Source organism: Hyperolius riggenbachi, chromosome 4 (assembly GCF_040937935.1).
Source record: "Hyperolius riggenbachi isolate aHypRig1 chromosome 4, aHypRig1.pri, whole genome shotgun sequence".
In the NCBI taxonomy this organism is placed as follows: Eukaryota; Metazoa; Chordata; class Amphibia; order Anura; family Hyperoliidae; genus Hyperolius; species Hyperolius riggenbachi.
Window position 1 is genome coordinate 358,787,117 of NC_090649.1, and position 23,796 is coordinate 358,810,912.

At 49.4% G+C, this 23,796-nt stretch overlaps 1 protein-coding gene and 1 long non-coding RNA gene across 3 annotated transcripts in view; one reads left to right on the forward strand and one right to left on the reverse strand.

The window, feature by feature from the left end:
- Positions 1 to 19,074, reverse strand: part of LOC137504035 (uncharacterized) — a 458,442-nt gene extending 439,368 nt beyond the window's left edge. The window contains exon 1 of the long non-coding RNA XR_011019403.1: positions 19,032 to 19,074. This is a non-coding gene — a long non-coding RNA (uncharacterized lncRNA). The remainder of the gene's footprint in view (positions 1 to 19,031) is intronic.
- The window catches only part of LOC137504028 (kinesin-like protein KIF28P), a 524,300-nt gene that overhangs the window by 436,977 nt on the left and 63,527 nt on the right, over positions 1 to 23,796 (forward strand). For both annotated transcript variants that reach the window (XM_068231935.1, XM_068231937.1), the window contains one exon: positions 21,312 to 21,514. In XM_068231935.1, coding sequence (XP_068088036.1) covers positions 21,312 to 21,514 — 203 coding nt within the window. The remainder of the gene's footprint in view (positions 1 to 21,311; positions 21,515 to 23,796) is intronic.

The window sequence follows — 23,796 nt, forward strand, 5'->3', positions numbered from 1 at the left end:
TCACGCTGCTGCTGAGGCGGGGGGTTTGACCAGGTGTGCCGGAGGATGGCAGAGGATCGGAGGAACCTGCTGCAGTTCCCCTGACCCTGCGGGGTGGCACCACCCACTGTGTTGCTGCTGCTGCTGTGCCCGCTGCTGCTCTCCCATCCTCACCCCCTTCCACCAAGCTGACCCAGTGGACAGTGAAGGACAGGTAGCGGCCTGTCCCGAAGCGGCTGCTCCAGGAGTCCATGGTGACGTGGACCCTTTCACCAACCGCGTGCTCCAGCCCTCGCTCCACATTGGCCATCACAAAGCGGTGCAGTGCAGTGCAGGCATGACCTGGCGGGCGAAGAAGTGTCTGCTGGGGAGCTGCCAGTCTGGGGCTGCACAAGCAAGCAGCGCACGCATGTCGCTCCCCTCCTGCACGAGCGTGTACGGCAGGAGTTGGGAGCACATGGCCCGTGCCAGCAAGCCGTTCAGCTGCCGCACGTGATGGCTGCTGGGAGGCAGAGCCCTAACCACCCCCTGGAAGGACTCGCTCAAAAGGCTCTGGCGTCGCCTTTTGCTAGCACGGGAATCAGCGGAGACAGCAGAGGAGGCCACTGAGGACTGGCTGCCAGAACAGGCCTCAGTGTCAGCGGCAGGAGTTGCAGAGGGGGGAGGAGCAGTGCGTTTCCGCACTCCTGCTGGTGGTGCTGGAGGAGCAGGAGGGCGGGTGGCTGCTGTTGCTGCTGCTGCTGAAGGCTGTGCAGTGATGGGTGTGGTGCCACTGCCAGCACCAGATGCCTTCAGCCTCTGGAACTCCTCATGCTGGTGGTAATGTTTAGCAGCAAGATGGTTGATAAGAGAGCTGGTGCTGAACTTTAAGGGGTCTGCACCTCTGCTCAACTTCCGCTGACAGTGGTTGCAAGTGGCGTACTTGCTGTAAACTGTGGGCATGGTGAAAAATTGCCAGATTGGTGACATGAAAAACCCCCTACGGCCTGGAGCCGCTGCTGCCTGTCTCCCTGTGGTGGTTGGGGGGGGGGGGGGCTTGGGTGCGGCTGGTGGTGGTACTGGCAGATGCTGCTGCTGCTGAGCCTAAGACACCAGCAGGCTGTGGGACCTGCCTACTACTGCCAATGCTTGCAATGATGCGCCTCCTTGCAAGGCCCACAAGCGCATCCTCCTCCTCCTCCTCAGAGCTGCTGATGATGACATCCCCAGGAGCTGGTGGCACCCAGTCTTTGTCACCCTGTCATCATCATCATCATCCTCCCCCTCCTGAAACATGTCCTGCTGGGATGATGACCCCCCAAACTCCTCTTCTGATGCATGGATGGGCTGCTTGACTGTCGCCACAGTCTTGCTGTCCAATCCCTCCTCCCCCAAAGTGCCCATCAGCATCTCCTCCTCAAAATCGCCAACAACAGCAGACAATTGACTCAGGATGCCTAGGGTCAAAAGACTGCTGAATGACAGGTCGCCAACTGACGGTGAACTGGACTCCTCCCCAGACCCTGCTGGGTGGCTGCTGCGAACAGGGGTGGTGGTGGTGGTGAGGGTGGAGGCCTCGGATGCAGAGCTGATGGCGGGCTGCTCATCCTCCGTCATCAGTTGCATCACAGTGGCTGCATCCTTTTCCTCAATGGGACGTTTCCGACCCAGCTGGAGGAAAATAGGAGCAGGTACTACACGCTGCTGCTGCTATGTCTCTGCAGCGTGAGTTGCAGATGCTCCTGCTGGGGCCCAAGGCGTCCACGGCCAGTGGCTATAGGCAGAATGTTAGCCACTGACGCAGCTGCTGCTGCTCCGGAACTGTGCATGGTGGCGCGGCTTGCCACAATGCTGCTCCCTCTCCTCCTGATTCCCTTGCTGCCCTTCCCCTTGCCCAAACCACGCTGGCTGCCACTTCCAGACATCTTAGATGTTTTGGGCGTAAACAAAAACGTTTTTTAAAAGGGCGGGTGAAAAAGTGGGGTACTTTAATGGAGTGGGTTGGTGGGTGAGGTGACACTAATCACTAAGTGATTAGATCGCTAAGTGATTACTAGTACAGTACAAATACAAAATACAATAATCAGTAATCAGTAAGTGTGAACAGTGAACAGTGAGTGTGTCCCCTAGTACACTAACTAGAAAATACAATAATCAGTAGTAATCAGATTCAGTAGAAGGAAATAGAGTGTGTGTACACTACAGACAGTGCACGCACACACACACACGCAGGAGCTAGCCTATGAACAGTGACTGAGTGTCCCTAGTACAGTAAGTACAACTAGAAAATACAATAATCAGATTCAGTAGTAATCAGAAGTAGAAGGGAATACTGTGTACTGTGTACACTACAGACAGTGCACGCACACACACACGCAGGAGCTATGAACAGTAACAGTGAGTGTCCCTGGTACAGTAGTATAACTACAAAATACAATAATCACTCAGTAGTAAAGGACAAGACAGGGTAGAATACACAGCAGAAACACTGGCATAGATGAGAAATAAACTAACAGAGGAAAGGAGGACAGCTGCCCACACAGGCAAGGCCCTGAGGCCTAAAGCTGTGTAAGCTTGCCTGCAGCAGCAGCTGTCTCTATGGGCTCGATTCACAAAGCGGTGATAACTCAGTTATCACGCCTAAAAGACTTTAGGCGTGATAACCTTTGCACTAGCAAAGTTATCACCGCTTTGTGCTCTACTCGCGCGCGCAAAGTCCGATAGGGCTTAATGGGAGCATCGCGCGAAGCGCCGGGTGTTGCGCGGAAAATTCGCGCGAGTTTCTTCTTATTATGCCTAAACTGAGTTTAGGCGTGATAAAGGGGTTTTCACTCGCCTGCAAACACTTTGCACCGCTTTGTGAATCAGGCCCTATGTAACACACAAGCTACTAACTAAAATACAATCTCTATCTAGCTAACAACAATATAGGTGTGTATAGCAGGTGTATGTGAGCAAAAACGCTAGGTGATTGACCACAATAGAGCACTTGCTAAGCCAAAGCACAAAGGAGCAGATCTCTCTCTGTACAAGTCTCAAGCAAGGACGGAAAAACCGAACATGGCGGCCGCTATTTATAGGGTAGGGGCTGGCCAGGGTCCCCCTCTGTGATTGGCTGCCGTCAGAGGGCCTGGGAGCCCTCTGATTGGCTCTAAGGACATCAATCTGGGCTATGACGCTATTCGAGCTCGGTATTCGAGCTCGAATAGTGCTGTTTGCTCGAATAGCGCGAATAGTGAGTGGGCTATTCGAGTTCACTCGAATAGCCCATTCGAATAGCTGCAGCTATTCGAGCTCGAATAGCTGAAAAAGAGCTCGAATATTCGAGCTACTCGAATATTCGAGCTCTGCTGAGCATCCCTGCTGGCGCGTAGCCCTCAGTCTATGTGCAACTGACCACCATGAACACCGTGCAACTGACCACCAAAACTCCACCATGTAACTGCGCGGCGAAGGCCGCCGGCTGAGATGCGGAGACAGCCACCATGCCGCTCACCGCTGCAGCGGCATCTCCGCTATCTGTTACAGTACCCCCCCTGAGGAGTGGACCCCGGACACTTCTTACATGGCTTTTCAGGGTGTAACTCATGAAACTCCTTCTTTAGATCCTCGGCATGCATGCGGCAATCCGGAACCCAAGCTCTCTCCTCCAGGCCATACCAGGCCCTTCCGATGGACCAGGTACTGTACAGAATTCTGCACTAATCGAGAATCTAAAATCTTCTCGATCTCATACTCAGGTTGGTCGTCAATCATCACGGGGGGGCGGAGGAATCCACATGTACAGCAGGCTTCAACAAAGAAACATGAAATGATCTCACACCTCTCATGCTGGCTGGGAGATCAATCACATATGTCACGTCATTGATCTTTCTGGACACAGGATATGGGCCTACAAATCTGGGTCCTAACTTAGGTGATGGTTGCTTTAACGCCAGATGCCGAGTAGACACCCACACCATGTCTCCTGGGGAAAACTTCCACTCAACAGACCGCCTTTTATCCACCTGTTTTTTCTGCGTCTGGAAGGCTTTTCCCAGATTCCTTTTTACAAGCCCCCAAATTTCCTTCAATGCCCTTTGCCAATCCTCTAGAGCCGGAAAAGGGGAAGATGCCACTGGTATTGGGGAGAATTTGGGAGATCTCCCCGAAACCACCTGGAAAGGAGAAAAACCTGAAGAGGAATTCTTCAGATAATTATGCGGAAATTCCGCAAATGGCAGAAACTTTACCCAATCTGACTGCGCATCTGCCACATAACACCTGAGAAATTGCTCCAAGGACTGGTTAACTCTTTCGGTCTGTCCATTGGTCTGTGGGTGGTAGCCTGATGAAAATGATAGGTCCATACCGAGCTGGTGGGAAAAGGCCCTCCAGAATTTAGACACAAACTGGACTCCCCTATCCACACCACATTCTCCAGAATGCCATGCAGCCGGAAAATGTGCTGGATGAAGAGATCAGCCAATTCCTGGGCCGAGGGGAGTCCCTTCAGAGGGACAAAATGAGCCATTTTACTAAACCCATCAACTACCACCCAGATGACCGACTTGCCCTCAGACATGGGGAGTTCTCCTACAAAGTCCATAGACAAGTGGGTCCATGGTTCATTTGGCACCGGTAAAGGTTGTAGCGTACCTACTGGTGCTTGACGAGAGGGTTTATTTCTGGCACACACAGAGCACTCTCTCACAAACTCTTTGCAATCTAGAGCCAATGAAGGCCACCATACACATCTAGCCAGTATAGTGTTGAGCGAACACCTAGATGTTCGGGTTCGCGAACGTTCGCCGAACATCGCCGCGATGTTCGGGTGTTCGCGCCGAACTCCGAACATAATGGAAGTCAATAGGGACCCGAACTTTCGTGCTTTGTAAAGCTTCCTTACATGCTACATACCCCAAATTTGCAGGGTATGTGCACCTTGGAAGTGGGTACAAGAGGAAAAAAAATATTTGAAAAAGAGCTTATAGTTTTTGAGAAAATTGATTGTAAAGTTTAAAAGGAAAAACTGTCTTTTAAATGTGGAAAATGTCATGTTTCTTTGCACAGGTAACATGCTTTTTATCACCATGCAGTCATAAATGTAATACAGAGAAGAGGTTCCAGGAAAAGGGACCGGTAACGCTAACCCAGCAGCAGCAGCAGCACACGTGATGGAACAGGAGGAGGCGCAGGAGGAGAAGGCCACGCTTTTTGAGACACAACAACCCAGGCCTTGCATGAGGACAAGAAGCGTGCGGATAGCATGCTTTTTACCGCCATGCAGTCATAAATGTAATAAAGATGAGGAGAGGTTCCATAAACAGGGACCGGCAACGCTAACCCAGCAGCAGCAGCACACGTGATGGAACAGGAGGAGGCGCAGGAGGAGAAGGCCACGCTTTTTGAGACACAACAACCCAGGCCTTGCATGAGGACAAAAAGCGTGCGGATATAGCAATGCTTTTTGCCGCCATGCAGTCATAAGTGTAATACAGATAAGAGGTTCCATAAACAGGGACCGGCAAAGCTAACCCAGCAGCAGCAGCACACGTGATGGAACAGGAGGAGGCGCAGGAGGAGAAGGCCACGCTTTGTGAGACACAACAACCCAGGCCTTGCATGAGGACAAGAAGCGTGCGGATAGCATGCTTTTTACCGCCATGCAGTCATAAATGTAATAAAGATAAGAGGTTCCATAAACAGGGACCGGCAACGCTAACCCAGCAGCAGCAGCACACGTGATGGAACAGGAGCAGGCGCAGGAGGAGAAGGCCATGCTTTTTGAGACACAACAACACAGGCCTTGCATGAGGACAAAAAGCGTGCGGATATAGCAGCAATGCTTTTTGCCGCCATGCAGTCATAAATGTAATACAGATGAGAGGTTCAATAAACAGGGACCGGAAACGCTAAACCATCCCAGATGTTCATTGGTCATGTTACTTGGTTGGGGTCCTGGAGTGTTGCGTAGTCGTTTCCAATCCAGGATTGATTCATTTTAATTTGAGTCAGACGGTCTGCATTTTCTGTGGAGAGGCGGATACGCCGATCTGTGACGATGCCTCCGGCAGCACTGAAACAGCGTTCCGACATAATGCTGGCTGCCGGGCAAGCCAGCACCTCTATTGCGTACATTGCCAGTTCGTGCCAGGTGTCTAGCTTCGATACCCATTAGTTGAAGAGTGCAGATGGATTGTTAGACACAGCTACGCCATCTGACATGTAGTCCTTGACCATCTTCTCCAGGCGATCGGTGTTGGAGGTGGATCTGCACGCTTGCTGTTCAGTGGGCTGCTGCTGCATGGGTGTCAGAAAATGTTCCCACTCCAAGGACACTGCCGATACCATTCCCTTTTGGGCACTAGCTGCGGCTTGTGTTGTTTGCTGCCCTCCTGGTCGTCCTGGGTTTGCGGAAGTCAGTCTGTCGGCGTACAACTGGCTAGAGGAGGGGGAGGATGTCAATCTCCTCTCTAAAGTCTCCACAAGGGCCTGCTGGTATTCTTCCATTTTGACCTGTCTGACTCTTTCTTCAAGCAGTTTTGGAACATTGTGTTTGTACCGTGGATCCAGAAGGGTATAAACCCAGTAATTGCTGTTGTCCAGAATGCGCACAATGCGTGGGTCGCGTTCAATGCAGTCTAGCATGAATTGAGCCATGTGTGCCAGAGTCCTACCAGAATCCTCATCATCCTCTTGTGAGCGTTGTGATAGTTGTTGTGATGCATCATAGTCGTCACCTTCTTCCTGGTCTGCTTCTGCTGACCATTCGCGCTGAATTGTGGAAGTCCAACGTGCACCGCTCTGGCCCTCGTCAGTGGTGGCAGGAAATTCCTGCTCCAACTCCAGCTGTTCCTCCTCCTCTTCTTCATCATAGCTGCTGGGGCCAGCGTTTCCTGATGTGGATGGCCTGATGTTGGTACCATCAGGCTGATCGTTTTCTCCTTCAGATTCCTCCAGTTGCATCATGACAGCTGTTTCCTTGATTTTCAACATTGACCTCTTCAGTAAACACAGCAGTGGTATGGTAATGCTGACTGAAGAGTTGTCACTGCTCACGAGCAACGTGGATTGCTCAAAATTTTGGAGGACTTGGCAGAGGTCCAACATGTTGGCCCAATCGGATCCACAGAAGCTTGGCAGCTGGCCGGATGCGCCTCGGTACTGCGCCGTCATGTACTGGACCACTGCACTCTTCTGCTCGCAAAAGCGGGCTAGCATGTGCAGCGTAGAATTCCAGCGCGTAGGGACATCACACAGCAAGCGATGGTGGGGGAGATTGAAGCGCTCCTGGATCTTGGCGAGTGCCCCCGAAGCAGTACTGGAATTTCTACAATGTTTGGCCACTCGACACACCTTCAACAGAAGATCGGCCACGCCTGGGTATGTCCTCAGGAACCGCTGAACTACTAGGTTCATCACGTGCGCCAGGCAAGGGATGTGTGTCAGCTTAGCCAACCTTAAAGCGCGAATGAGATTACTCCCATTATCACACACAACCATGCCCGGTTTCAGGTCCAGCGGTGCCAGCCACAAATCCGTCTGTTCCTTTATTCCCCTCCAAATTTCCTCCCCTGTGTGCTGCTTATCCCCAAGGCAGATCAGCTTCAGCAACGCTTGCTGACGCATGCCAACAGCTGTGCTGCACTGCTTCCACGATCCTACTGCTGCTGGTGCTGGGTTAGCGTTTCCGGATGAGGTACAGCTTTGAGATGCGTTGGAGGAGAAGGAGTCAGAGAGGTAGGTGCTGCTGTTGTTATCCAGTGGGAGGGACGGTGGTGCAGCTGTTTGCGGCGCGGGCAACACCCGCGCCGTAGCAGGTGAGGAATCGCTGCCAGGCTCCACAAGGTTCACCCAGTGCGCGGTAAGGGAGATGTATCGACCCTGGCCGAACGCACTCGTCCAGGTGTCAGTGGTGAGGTGAACCTTGCAGGCAACGGCATTCTTCAAGCTTCGGGTTATTTTGCTGACCACGTGCTCATGCAACTCAGGCACTGCAGAGCGCGCAAAGTGGTAGCGGCTGGGAACCATGTAACGTGGGATGGCCACTGACATCATGCCCTTGAAGCTGTTTGTCTCCACCACTCGATATGGCAGCATTTCGCAGGCCAGAAGCTTGGCTATACTGGCTGTTACTGCCACGGCCCGGGGGTCATTTGCTGGAAATTTCCTCTTGCGCTCAAACATCTCCGAGACAGACAACTGAACCGTAGGGCTGCACACTGAAGGGCTGTTGGTTGTTGTGTTTGATGAACACTGGGAGACCTCAAGAGCACTACTCCGGAAAGTGACAGTGTCAGCGTCGTCTGATGTTTGTGAATGTTGTGAACCACGCAATGGCTGGGCTACTGCTGCTGCTGAGGCGGGTCTGGTGGTGAGTCTGGTGAACCCAAGGGAGGCAGTGTTGCTGGTACCCTATCCTGCCGCGTTTGCCCACAGAGTGGGATGTTTGGATAGCATGTGGCGGCTCATGCTGGTGGTGGAGAGGTTGTTAATACTTTTCCCCCTGCTCAGGCGGGTCTTGCACACCTTGCAAATCGCCATGGTACCATCCTCAGTGCAGTCTTCACAGAAAGCCCAGACTTTGGAGCACCTGCCTTGCTGGCGATTTCTGTTTGCGCCTCTTTTGCCTCTCACTTGAACTTCCACGCTTGTGGTGCCTGAAATTGCGCGCCGCCTACCTTGTGGCACAAGACGAACTCGTGCAGCAGTGGGTTCTTCAACAGACTCATCTGTGCTGCTGCTATGACGGCGATGTTCTCATTCACAAACAAAATCTGGGTCTATGTCCACATTGTCCATACCCTCCTCTTCCATCTCCTCAAACTCGTCATATGTCATTGTGGGGTGCCGCCGCCGTGGAGTAGAGCTCCCCAGAACAACCTCTGCGCAGCTCACTCCAACGTCGTCTTCCAGAGCTTCTCGGCCGACCTCCTGCAATTGCAACCCCTCCTGCCCAACTTGCTCTGTAATTTGGGTTTCAAAGTCCTCGGACTCGCCTTGTATTTCAGTGCCCGGTGCATTTCCCACAGTTAATGGTTGTAAATCCGGGCACAACATTTCTGGCTGTTCCTCCATTGACCTTTCAAAGGTGGAAGTTTGTTGGCCTGGGAATAGCTCCTGCGAATACCCCATTGTGTCCTGAGGTAATTCATCGGACTGGTTATCTGGCAGTTGTGTGCGTGGTGTTGCTGCCGGTTGTGTCAGCTTTGTGCTCACTGGCTCCTTGTAACTGGCTGAGGACTCGGACCTCGTGCGTGATGTGCTGGTGCTGCTTAACCCACTGCTGGACGCTTGAGAGGTCATCCAAGTAATTATCTGGTCCTGTTCTTTTGGATCTGTGAGGGTTGTTGTCCTGGACAACATGGGCGGTATTGAGTGGGTTTTCTTGGGTGCTCCCCTGTGGCCTGTACGTGAACCGTCAGGGGAAACACCTCTTCCCTTGCCCCTCCCTCTTTCACCGGATTTCTTCCTCATTTCACTTATCCTTAAAGTACACGCTGACTGGCAGCAGTACAGTGGCAGTGCAGAAATGCTATACAGTGGTGGGTGAGCGGTGTACCACTATTGCCAGCAGCGACACAGAGCACAATGCTATACAGTGGCGGGTGAGCGGTGTACTACTGTTCCCAGCAGACACAGAGTGGCAGTAAACACAATGCTATATAGTGTGGCTGAGCGAGCAGTGTACTACTGTTCCCAGCAGACACAGAGTGACAGTAAACACAATGCTATATAGTGTGGCTGAGCGGTGTACACAGAGTGGCAGTAAACACAATGCTATATAGTGTGGCTGAGCGAGCGGTGTACTACTGTTCCCAGCAGACACAGAGTGGCAGTAAACACAATGCTATATAGTGTGGCTGAGCCGTGTACACAGAGTGGCAGTAAACACAATGCTATATAGTGTGGCTGAGCGAGCGGTGTACTACTGTTCCCAGCAGACACAGAGTGGCAGTAAACACAATGCTATATAGTGTGGCTGAGCCGTGTACACAGAGTGGCAGTAAACAATGCTATATAGTGTGGCTGAGCCGTGTACACAGAGTGGCAGTAAACACAATGCTATATAGTCTGGCTGAGCGGTGTACACAGAGTGGCAGTAAACACAATGCTATATAGTGTGGCTGAGCCGTGTACACAAAATGGCAGTAAACAATGCTATATAGTCTGGCTGAGCCGTGTACACAGAGTGGCAGTAAACACAATGCTACATAGTCTGGCTGAGCGGTGTACACAGAGTGGCAGTAAACACAATGCTATATAGTGTGGCTGAGCCGTGTACACAGAGTGGCAGTAAACAATGCTATATAGTCTGGCTGAGCCGTGTACACAGAGTGGCAGTAAACACAATGCTATATTGTGTGGCTGAGCCGTGTACACAGAGTGGCAGTAAACACAATGCTATATAGTCTGGCTGAGCGGTGTACACAGAGTGGCAGTAAACACAATGCTATATAGTGTGGCTGAGCGAGCGGTGTACTACTGTTCCCAGCAGCGACACACAATGACTGGGGGGACCCTGGCTAGCCTGGCTGGAAAGAGAACTACCCTGCCTGCCTACCCAAAGCTACACCCACAGACAAATGGCGGAGATATGACGTGGTTCGGCCAATCAGAGCGCGTTCGGGCCCAAACCACGTGAACCGTTCGGCCAATCAGAGCGCGTTCGGGTCCGAACCACGTGACCCGTTTGGCCAATCACAGCACTAGCCGAACGTTTGGGGAACGTTCGGCCATGCGCTCTTAGTTCGGCCGTGTGGCCGAACGGTTTGGCCGAACACCATCAGGTGTTCGGACGAACTCGAACATCACCCGAACAGGGTGATGTTCTGCAGAACCCGAACAGTGGCGAACACTGTTCGCCCAACACTAAGCCAGTAGGTCCTGAGTTCGAGCAGCCCCGGGATGCCCTGCATTCTTATGGGCGTGGAACAATTGCAAGAGTTGTAGGTGAAAAGGAAGTGGCACAAACAGACCCCCTCGGGCTTCCCTTCTGGAATATCTTGCTGGTAAGACCCTAGGGTAACCGCCCAGTTTCCCAGGTTTCCGTGGCTGCCACCACCAGTCTTTGAGGTAAGATGGTCTCAGGGGTTGATGGCTGAACTGTCTCGGGCTCAAAACACCTAGATAATGCATCTGCTTTGACATTCTTTCTTCCCGGTGTATACGTGATGACAAACCTGAACCTTGAAAAGAACAAGGACCAGCGAGCCTGTCGGGGGGGGGGCTAAGTCTTTTGGCCCCTTCAATGTACTCCAAATTTTTATGATCAGTATAAACCGTGATCGTATGTTCTGCCCCTTCCAGCCAATGGCGCCATTCTTCAAAGGCTAACTTAATGGCTTCCCTATTGCCAATATCGTTGTTCCTCTCGGCTGGAGAGAACCTACGAGAAAAGAAGGCACAGGGATGTAGTTTGCCTTGAAGGCCAGAGCGTTGAGACAGTACAGCCCCAACCCCAATCTCTGATGCATCCACCTCAACAAAGAAGGGGAAGGTGACATCCACGTGTCTCAAAATGGGAGCAGAACAAAATAACTTTTTCAACGTAGCGAAGGCAGACTGTGCCTCTACTGTCCAATGGTACGTGTCAGCCCCCTTCTTGGTAAGGTTGGTGAGGGGTGACAATACAGAATAAAATTGGTGAATTGGTGAAGCCAAGAAATCTTTGGAGTGCCTTCAATCCTACAGGTTGAGGCCACTCCAATACAGCAGCGACTTTTTCAGGATCCATGGAGAGACCTGAAGTGGAAATAATATATCCCAAAAAAGGGACCTTAGTCACTTCAAAGAGGCATTTCTCTAACTTCGCATACAACGAGTTCTGCCTCAATTTTCTTAAAACGAACTTCACATGTTTCCGATGTTTCGTTAGATTGGGTGAGAAAATCAGTATATCGTCCAGATACACTAGTACAAATTTTCCCAGAACTTCCCTAAAGACTTCATTTATCAACTCCTTGAAGACGGCAGGAGCATTACACAACCCGAAGGGCATGACCAGATACTCGTAGTGCCCATCGGGCATGTTGAATGCCCTCTTCCATTCATCACCGTCCCTAATGCGTACCAGGTTGTATGCTCCTCGTAGGTCTAGCTTAGAGAAGATACTGGCATTAGTCACCTGAGCAAACAAATCGTCAATCAAAGGCAGTGGATAGCGATTTTTCACTGTGATCTTATTTAAACCCCGATAGTCAATACAAGGTCGAAACCCACCGTCCTTTTTCTGTACAAAAAAGAACCCAGCCCCTGCTGGTGACCGAGAAGGACGGATAAAGCCCTTGGCCAAACTTTCTTTAATGTATTCCTGCATAGCCAGCTTCTTTGGCCCCGACAGATTATAGAGATGGCCTCTAGGGGGCATACATCCTGATCTTAACTCTATGGGACAGTCGAAGCTCCGGTGTGGCGGGAGTTTCTCTGCTGATTTTGGACAAAACACATCAGAAAATTGTGCGTACTGCACTGGCACCCCTTTTACCTGAACCTTAGTGGCGCAAACAGCAACTTTCTCCAAACAATGATGATGACAATGGGCTGACCAGCTTTGTAGCTGACCTGAAGCCCAGTTGATCTGAGGGGAGTGTAGTTGCAACCAAGGCATACCGAGGATTATGGTGGAGGTTGCCATTTGCAGGACAAAGAACTGTAGTTTCTCCTTATGTAGAACCCCTATTTTACATAACAATAAGGGGGTCTGGGAGAGAGGCTGTCTACACTGTAACGGAGAGTCATCTACCGCTGTGATCAAAATCTGACGGTCTAAAGGAAGTAAGGGAATCCCCAATTTTTTTGACAAAGTCATAATCTATAAAATTAGCTGCAGAGCCTGAGTCCACGAATGCTTCTGTGGCCGTGACCCGACCCTCCCAGGCAATGGAGCAAGGGAGGAGTAAGTGGTTATTATCTAGAGGTAAACACGGCTCGCCTAGGGTATTACCTCTGACTACACCTAGGCGGCAGCGTTTCTCGACTTTTTAGGGCAATTCTGGACAATGTGACCCTCCTCAGCACAGTATAGACAGAGTCTTTCTGACCTTCTGCGATTCTTCTCCAATTGTGTTAACCTAGACTGACCGATCTGCATCGGTTCGTCCTGGGGTGATGAGGGTGGAGAAGAGGCATAGGAAACAGATCTTACAGCAATTCTGCCACGGGTTTGTTATTGATAGCAAAGGCGGCGATCAACCCGCACCACCAATGAAATTGCTTCGTCTAGAGAGTTAGGCTCAGGATGACCTAACATCAAATCAGAAACTGCATCGGATAGTCCTGACAGGAAACAGTCTAATAAAGCATACGTTCCCCACTAGCTGATACAGCCCACCTCCTAAATTCTGCGGCATAAACCTCCACTGGATTACGACCTTGCCTGAGAGTCTTTAGTTTCCTCTCAGCCGTGATAGCAATATCCGGATCATCGTATTTAATGGCCATGGCCTTAAAAAACTCCTGAACTGAGGATAAAGCCTCATGCCCTGTGCGAAGACTATATGCCCATGTTTGTGAATCTCCTGACAAAAGGGTCTTTATAAAGGTTACCCTCTGGTTTTCAGAGCCTGACAGATTGGGTCTCAACTCAAAATAGGATAGCACACGGTTTCTGAAATTCTGAAAGTCAGATCTATGCCCAGAAAACGTTTCGGGTACGGACATACGAAGGTCCGTGACTGAAGGGGATCGCACTGTATCAATAGTCGTTTGAAGTACCTGTACTGTCCCAGACAGTTGAGTGATCTGAGTCTGTTGAGTATTGATCACCCTGGTAAGATTGTTTACCACGGTGGTCAGGACTTCAACCTGACTATGCAGTGCATCCATAATGTTTGGTCTGCTGTTCTGTAACGATTGATGTCAGCAAGAACAGATTTTCTGATTATTGGTGATCTGCAGTATCACCAATAATACAGATACTATACCTGATTATATGGTGATCTGCAGAATCACCAATAAGGCAAGTATAGCGAGACACAGGACAACCAGATGTAAAGATAGGTGTTTGGTGCAGCAGTAATACAGCTAGAGATACCAACTCCCCCAGAGAAGCTGGGAGAGGGAGATATCTCTACAGAACACAGGGATCAGCACTCCAGCAAGCTGGAGATGCAGATGTACTAGTAATCAGTTCACCCAAGGAGCGGGTGGTGCACAGTAAGACAACGTATACTGATCACAGTGGAGCGGGTGATTCAGACTGTACTGCAGCAGGTGATTACCTAAGGGGCAGAAGATCAAGACTGTACTGCAGCTACTGGTCACCTGAGGAGCAGGCGATTAAGACTGTACTGCAGCTACTGGTTACCTGAGGAGCAGGTGATTAAGACTGTACTGCAGCTACTGGTCACCTGAGGAGCAGGTGATTAAGCTGTACAGAGAATCCCTCACCAGGGACTAGGCTCACTGGTGAGGGTTAGGAGAGTCAGACAAGCAGATTCGGCAACAAACGGACAGATACGGTACAAAGACAGAAGGCTTAAGTCAGAGAAGTGTTCAGGCTGAGTCAGCAACAGGATCAGATAGGCAGAAGCACAGAATCAGTAAGCAGAAGAGTAGTCAAAGCTAGCAGAAAGTAATAACAAATAATACAATTCAATTAGTACTTTAGCTATCAACAGAATCTGACTAAGTGTGGATCCCCAGCTCCTGCTGGTTCTAGCACACTTTGGGATCTGACTAAGGTTTGAGTGCTAACACGTAGCATTTGCAACAGCAGACGAGGAGCTACTGACAGGCAGGTCCTATATATACTGAGAGCGCCCCACAGCGCCGCCCCAGTCACTCAACCAATCGGGAGCACTGCTGGAGTCAGCTGACCGGCCGATCAGCTGACTCCCCTTCTATTCGCATAAAGGTCCTGTCGCCTGGCTCAGTCTATGTGCAACTGACGGACCAGGCAAAACTCCACCATGTAACTGTGTGGCGAAGGCCGCCGGCAGAGACGCAGAGACAGCCGCCATGCTGCTCACCGCTGCGGCGGCATCTCCGCTATCTATTACAAAATCAAACCCAAATTATAATTGTCTATGAATAACATTCAATCAGGATACTTCTATTAAACCATAATAATTATACACTTGGATCTTCATCTTCTGTACCTAAAGGAAGTAAAAATATGCTTATCGTATTCAATTATATAAACAATTTGATTAATCGATAAATCGATAATCCGCCATATTGGATTTCTCGACAAGTTTTAAAATAAAATGTGCTTTCGATACATAAAACCCAAATTGAAAAGATTGCACACCATGCCATGAGTCAGTTGCCGGTGCTGGAACCCAACAGCAGATAATTCCAACACTTGTGAAGAAGGTTCCGCATAGTTGCATAGTTGAAAACTATGCAAATTTATTGTCCCATCACAAGTAGTAACAACATCTAACCGTTATCGCCAACGATCGTTTCGGAGCCAAGTCAGTCCCCTTTGTCAAGGCATAGGGCAGACAAAAATGCCTTGGCAAAGGGGACTAATGATGCTCGGATACCTCCGATTATGGATTCAAATAAATCCAGCCACGGCAGAATCAAAATCCGCCACAGTCGTGATTTTGATCCAGATTTGAAATGGCCTTACAAATTCGGCCCAGATTTTACCCGTGATTGCCTTTAAAGTCCGGAATTACAGGCTGTGATTCATGACGTGAGTAAAAGCCTGCCAAAACCCGCTGACTTTACATAGTTACATAGTTACATAGTTTAGCAGTTAATAGCTAAGCCCCCTTACATAGTAGTAACACCAAATTTGCCAGATATGTTAAGAAAAAGAATGGGAACAAAAGGAACAAAATTTTTAAAAAAAGACTTTATAGTTTTTGAGAAAATCGATTTTAAAATTTCATGGGAAAAATGTATACATTTAAATGCGGTTAGTTAATGAAGCAAAACCCTCCGAATTTAGTGGTTAATAGCAAAGCCCCCTTACATGCTAGAAACACAAAATTTGCAGAATACGTTAAAAAAACAGTGGGAAAAAATATTCTTTTCCTATTTTTTTCAACTTTTTTTTTCAATGTTCAGAAGGTAGGAAATAAAAAAAATGACGTGGGGTTCCCCCTACAGAGCATATTTAGCCCCTTGTCCCCCATGCAGGCTCGGATAGCCAGAATGCGGAACCCCAGCTGACTGGGGATTTGCACCCTGAGCTATACCAGCCCGCTTGGTCCATGGTATGGAGGGGCTCCAGGGGGAGGTGCGGCCAAGCCTTCCCCTCTCCCCCCAGAGCTCTTGTCCAATCCATGGACTGGGGGCTCTTCTCCACTGCCCCAGAAGGAGGTGGGGGCGATGACTACCTAGGGAGGTTCATGGTGGCATCTGGGAGTCCTCTTTAAGAAGGGGACCCCAGATGCCTGCCCCCCTCCCAGAAGAAAATGAGTATAGTGGTACAAAGTACCCATTACCCATTTTAACAAAGGGTTCAATGAAATAAAAACACAACCACGAGGAAAGTCCTTTCAAGGCATGTTCCAATTTACCCCAAAAGGGAAAAAATTCCTTACCAACTCCAGATAAATCCCTGGATCAACATCACTGGGCATTACCTAGTAATTGTAGCCATGGATGTCTTTCAACACAAGGAAAACATCTAAGCCCCCTTTAAATGCAGGTATAGAATTTGCCATAACTACTGCCTGTGGCAATGCATTCCACATCTCACTCTTACTGTAAAGAACCCTTTCCTAAATAAATGGCTAAAGCGGTTTTCCTCCATGCGCAGATCATGTCCTCTAGTCCTTTGAGGAGGCCTAGGGACAAAAAGCTCACCCGCCAAGCTTTTATATTGCCCTCAGAGGAGATCTAATGAACATGTATAAATACATCAAAGGCGTATTTTCTCTTGACTAAATAAACCCAGTTTATAAAGCCTTTCTTGGTAAGTGAGACCTTCCATCCCACGTATCAATTTTGTTGTTCGTCTCTGTACCTGCTCTAAAACTGCAATATCTTTCCTGTAATGTGGTGCACAGAACTGAATTCCATATTCCAGATGTGGACTTACTAGAGAGTTAAACAGGGGCAATATTATGCTAGCATCTCGAGTTTTTATTTCCCTTTTAACCTCCCTAGCGGTATGGACAGAAATGACAGTTCAAAAAAAACATGCTGTGAACAGTGTAAACATGCATACACATCAATACTCTCCTGCACTGTATACTAGACCCTTGCTTGACACATTTTGGCAAGTTACAGAAAAAAAAAAGTTTTAAAAATAAATTTTATCACTGTTTGCACAGAAATCCTGGGGAAATTGAACGCTGGGGAGGTTAATGCATCCCAAAATTTTATTAGCTTTAGCTGCAGCAGCTTGACATTGAATACGATTATTTAACTTGTTGTCGATGAGTACTCCTAAGTCCTTCTCCAAGTTTGATGTCCCCAACTGTATCCCATTTATTTTGTATGGTGCTAGACCATTGGTACAACCATAATGCATGACTTTACATTTTTCAACATTGAATTTCATCTGCCATCTATGTGCAGATGTACACACAGGAAGATAAAGTGGGATACCAAATAGTTAAAATACACCCTACATACTTTACTTTTAATAAAAAAACATAAAACACCCCATAAATTAACCCCTTACCTCCCCTCCCATAATTACCAAAATAAACCACTTGTTACATAGTTATTTGGGTTGAAAAAAGACATACGTCCATCGAGTTCAACCAAAAATCAAAGTACAACACCAGCCTGCTCCCTCTCATATGTATGTATAAACATAAAAAAATGAAAAAGTGACATTTAAAAAAAAATACATAAATGATTACCTTAGGGACTCAACTTTTTTAATATGAATATCATGAGAGTATATTTCTGTTATTTTTGCAGATGTATTGTAATCAGTGATGGACGCAAAATGGAAAAAATACACCTTTATTTCCAAATAAAATATTGTTGCCAAACATTGTACTTGGGAAATGTAATGTCTTCTGAAGAGGCAGCTGCGGGCACTTCCACAGCTGCCTCGGTTTTCTGGTCGGGCGGTTCACCCGCTCCTCCGGCGTCTAGCACGGCGAGGACGGGACTGTCAATTGCTCGTAGGGTTGCTGTATCGCGCGGGCGCGTGCACAGACAGGACCTTTATGCTGGGAGGAGGCGCGTCAGCTGACCTGCTGGTCGGCTGACGTCAGAGGAGGCTCACAGCGCTCCCGATTGGCTGATTGGAGGGGGTGCGGCCATGGAATCTCCTCTGCTTCATAAGCCTTCAGGAATCACTCGCAACCTGTCTGCTGTTGCGAATACTTCAGTGTTAGCGCTCAGACCTTAGGCAGTATCCGGTGTGCTTTGATCCGGGAGGGAATCGGGGATTTCACACAAGACTAGGATTATTGTATTATTGTTATTACTTGATATTCTGTGTATGACTCTGGCTTACCTCTGACCTTGCTCTTGCTTATCGATTCTGTACTTCTGCCCATCTGACTCTGTTGCTGACCCTGCCTGATATTTCACTACTCTCTTGTCTGCCAATTTTGTACTGTACCTGCCCGCCTGCTGCCGATCCTTGCCTGTCTGACCACTCTACTCACCAGTGAGCCCTTGTCACTGGTGGGGTGCTCACTGATAGTACCCACCAGCTCCTCTGGTGAGGTTTTGTCAAACTAATCAGTTACTGTAGCACCAAGCATTATACACTCAGTTCTCTGCCAGCTATACTTGTATTATTAGTGATTCTGCAGATCACCACATAATCAGGCATAGTGTTTGCATTATTGGTGATACTGCAGATCACACAATAATCAAACGTCTGTGTTGCTACACCTATCGTTACAGGAAATACTTTAAATGTTGTAATAACCGGGACAAGCATTAAAGGACAAATTTAGTGAGAGGTATGTGGAAGCTGCCATATTTATTTCCTTTTTAACACTACCACTTGCCGGACAGTCCTGCTGATCCTCTGCCTCTAATGCTTTTAGCTATAGACCCTGAACAAGCATGCAGCAGATCAGGTGATACCATAGTCCCCAACAGTCCCGATTTGGGCGGGACTATCCCGGGCTCCGCCCCCTCATCCCGGATCCCGCCCACTCCTCCTTAAGTCCCGTTTTAGCAGGTACACCAGGTGCCCTTTGGATAATTACCTTGCTCTGCCTCAATGCCCATAACTGCTGTCTCTCTTCCTGCTCTGGAGACAGTCTGATGATCTCACACACACACACACGTGTTGCTTGCTTGAAGCTAATTGGCTGTGTGGACTGACACTGAGCTCCGTCTAGCTCCGCCCCTTTTTTCACAGACCCAGCAGAGCACATGACCCAGAATGAGAGAGGAAGCAGGAAGCTGAAACCTGCTGGAGGAGGCAAGTGAATCAGTGCAGCTGCCTGGCATGGTCCTTGTCACAGTGACTGCACAGTGCAGGAGAGATCCTGCAGAATGTATTACATCCTGCAGTTCCTTGCTACACAACTGATAAGTGCTCTGACCCCTGCCTCATGTGTGTCCCCTCTCTGCCATGCTGTGTCCCTCTCAGTGTCCCCTCTCTGCCAAGCTGTGTGTCCCTCTCAGTGTCCCCTCCCTGCCATGCTGTGTCCCTCTCAGTGTCCCCTCTTTGCCATGCTGTGTGTCCCTCTGTGTCCCCTCCCTGCCATGCTGTGTCCCTCTCAGTGTCCCCTCTCTGCCATGCTGTGTGTCCCTCTCAGTGTCCCCTCCCTGCCATGCTGTGTCCCTCTCAGTGTCCCCTCCCTGCCATGCTGTGTCCCTCTCAGTGTCCCCTCTCTGCTATGCTGTGTGTCCCTTTCAGTATCCCCTGCCATGCTGTGTGTCCCTCTGAGTGTCCTCTCCCTGCCATGCTGTGTCCCTCTCAGTGTCCCCTCTCTTCCATGCTGTGTGTCCCTCTCAGTGTCCCCTGCCCTGCCATGCTGTGTGTCTGTCCCCTGCCCTGCTGTTTGTCCCTCTCCAGTGTCCCCTGCCCTGCCATGCTGTGTGTCTGTCCCTTGCCATGCTGTGTGTACCACTCCAGTGTCCCCTCCCTGCCATGCTGTGTGTCCACCACTCCAGTGTCCCCTGCCCTGCTGTGTGTCCCACTCCAGTGCCCCCTGCCCTGCTGTGTGTCCCTCTCCAGTGCCCCCTGCCCTGCTGTGTGTCCCTCTCCAGTGCCCCCTACCCTGCTGTGAGTCCCCCTCTTCAGTGTCCCCTGCCATGCTGTGTGTACCCCTCTTCAGTGTCCCCTGCCATGCTGTGTCCCCCTCACCAGTGTCCCCTGCCATGCTGTGAGTCCCCCTCTCCAGTGTCCCCTGCCATGCTGTGTACCCCTCTTCAGTGTCCCCTGCCATGCTGTGAGTACCCCTCATCAGTGTCCCCTGCCATGCTGTGTGTCCCCCTCACCAGTGTCCCCTGCCATGCTGTGTGTCCCCTGCCCTGCTGTGTCTTCCTCTCCAGTGTCCCCTGCCATGCTGTGTGTCCCCATCTTCAGTGTCCCCTGCCCTGCCATGCTGTGTCTTCCTCTCCAGTGTCCCCTGCCCTGCTGTGTCTTCCTCTCCAGTGTCCCCTGCCCTGCTGTGTGTCCCCATCTCCAGTGTCCCCTGCCATGCAGTGTCTTCTTTTCCAGTGTCTCCTGCCCTGCTGTGTGTCCCTATCTCCAGTGTCCCCTGCCATGCTGTGTGTCCCCATCTTCAGTGTCCCCTGCCCTGCCATGCTGTGTGTCCCCATCTCCAGTGTCCCCTGCCCTTCTGTGTCTTCCTCTCTAGTGTCCCCTGCTCTGCCCTGCTGTGTGTCCCCTTCTCCAGTGTCCCCTGCCATGCTGTGTGTCCGCTGCCATGCTGTGTCCCCCCCTCTCCCATATCTCCCAACTGTCCCTCTTTGGGAGCCCTGTCGCTCTTTCCTCCTCATTTGTCCCTCTCACAGAACTGATGAACAGACCTACTGAAAAATGTGTTAAATTGACTCTAAACTTTATACTCATCGTTTAAAGTCATAGATTTCTTATTTCCATGTGCTATGAAGGAAAATGAACCAGGATAGAAAGGACCAGTGCAGTTTAAATTATAAAATTACATACTTTTCTTATGAAATCTTTATGGTATGCGTGACTAGGGGTGTGATGGGGGCATGATTAGGGGTGTGGCAGGGGCGTGGCTTAAGTGTCCCTCTTTCTCATCTCAAAATGTTGGGAGGTATGGGTGATACTGACATTATTGACAGGTTTGACAAGATTAGAAGCATGCTTGTTTCTGGGGTAATTCAGACACTGCAGCAGTGAAATAGATCAGCAGAACAGGTAGGCAATCTGCATTGTTTAAAAATAAATAAATATGGCAGCCTCCATATTCTTCTCACTTCAATGTTTTAAATGGTTAACTGCTGTGCTTAGTTCTTGCACTTTCGGAAGCAATTCATTTGTTTGTATTCTTGCCTATTCCTAGGTTTTGAAAGACCAGTTAGCAGGCCAAGTCAAAGCAACTCTGCTCAAAAAACAGATTCTGCAAATTCTATGATCGAAGTAATAAGACTGCCGGTGCACAGAGCAAGTTATGATGCTGACTTTGCAAAAGCGCTTAAGATTTTCTACCAAAGCATGAACGCAATAAGAGGACATTTCCTACGATTGAAAAATTACAAGCCACCGGTAAGAACATTAAGGCTTAATTTGCAAAAACTCTGGAAAAAAAAGTGGAAATGGAAGTAACATGTTTGCAATTGTTGAGGATTAAATCATTGATTGAATTTGGACTGCTAGTTATCACAGCTGTGCATCACCATTTTAAGGTTTCACATTTTTGTTCTTTCTCGATCATTCATATGGCCATTTGCGTCGTGCACAATCATACTACCTTTCACCCATGGATAAGTTGAAAGGATGTTGAAAGGGTAAGTATATTATCTTGTACTAACAAACATGGGTTACCACTAGAGATGTCGCGAACTGTTCGCCGGCGAACTTCGGGGGTTCGCATTCGCCTACCAAACGCGAACTTTCCCGGAAGTTCGATTCGCCCCATAAAGCTCTATTGAGCAAAACTTTGACTCTCTATATCACAGCCAGCAGACACATACACACTGCTCTCAATGCTGGAGGAGATTTTAATTAGCCTGTTTGTGGGTTCCTCCCTCCTACCCTTCTACCTATTCCCTCCTATCGGAGGGAGGAGGGTCTCATCTGCCAGGGAATTCCAGTATTTCAAAAACCAGCTTATATACCATGATAGGGATTTGAACCCAGGCCTCAGTGTATGGTAAGCAACTAACATATCCATTGTACCACCAACACTACTAGCTGAAAGTAGCTGAAAGTAGCTGAAAGTAGCCTAGCATGTACCATTTATGCTTAATGCAAGAGAAAAATTAGACAAGACAAATAACATTCATATCACACTTTTCTCCTGGCAGACTCAAAGCACCAGAGCTGCAGCCATTAGGGCACACTCTATAGGCAGTAGTACAGATATGTAGCCAGACATGGCCTTGTATTTTGTGTTCAACAGTTGTCAAGAGAAAAATTAGACAAGATAGCAGTGTTAGGAAGACTTGCCTAAGGTCTCCTACTGAATAGGTGCTGGCTTACTGAACAGACAGAGACGAGATTTGAACTCTGGCCTCCTGTGTCAGAGGCAGAGCCATTCACCATTACACAACGCAGCCACTGCTTACAGACATGTAGCCAGACATGGCCTTGTATTTTGTGTTCAACAGTTGTCAGGAGAAAAATTAGACAAGACAGCAGTGTTAGGAAGACTTGCCTAAGGTCTCCTACTGAATAGGTGCTGGCATACTGAACAGACAGAGACGAGATTCGAACTCTGGTCTCCTGTTCAGAGGCAGAGCCCTTCACCATTACACCATGCAGCCACTGCTTACAGACATGTAGCCAGGCATGGCCTTGTATTTTGTGTTCAACAGTTGTCCAAAGAGAACCCCAGATAGCCAGGTAGATTCATCTCTCTCTCTCTCTCTCGGGGGCGTGTCCAAGATGGCGCTCTGTTAGCAGCCTTTGAAAGGAGCTCCGGCGCCCGGCTTTCAAATATACTGCGATCCGCCACACCGCTGCACTCAAAACCGCTTCTATATACGGCTGACATCCTCCAGACCCAGCAGGCTCAAAGCTGGAGTGGTACGACCCGCCACGTACAGATACGGAGGAGGAATCCGTGCCGCCGCTCCCATGCAGAGGCGACTCACCAGGCCCGTCCAGATCCCAACGGACGACCGAGAGGTTCTCTCCGTATAACCCTGACATGTCGCAAAGAAACAAAGGGAGAGACAAAGACAGAGAGAGGGACAAAGGAGATAAAAATATCTCTCCAGAAAAGGCTGTGTCTCAACCTACGCCAGCGAAAGCAGCCCAAAAAAACAAACAAGATGTCCCGACTACAGGCCATGAGGTGCATCAAGATGGCGGCGGGGTTCCTCCTTCGCCCCCCCCAGACCCGCATGAAATCCTAGGGGCTATAAAACAATGTCAAGCCACCTTAACCCTCAAGATGGACAACTATGAGTCGGGTCTAGATCTCTTAAGACAAGATGTCTCCAACCTGAGGGACCGAACAAGAGAGTCTGAGCGCAGAATCTCAGACTTGGAAGACACTCAGCAGTCGCATTCCCGCACAATCCCGAGAATGGAGAAAAGGCTGGGAGCACTAGAAGCAAGGGCAGTCGATGCCGAAAATAGGAATCGGCGAAACAACCTGAGACTGCTTGGTCTCCCAGAAGGATCGGAGGATGAGAATGTCCCAAACTACATTGAATCGCTGCTCCGCAAACTCCTCCCGGAGGACACCTTCTCATCATTTTTTCTAATTGAAAGAGCGCACCGTATGCCTGCGAAGAAGGACCCTCCTGGAGCACTCCCTAGGCCAGTGATCTTTAAGGTACTTAATTACAGAGACAGGGATGCAATCCTGAACGCAGCGC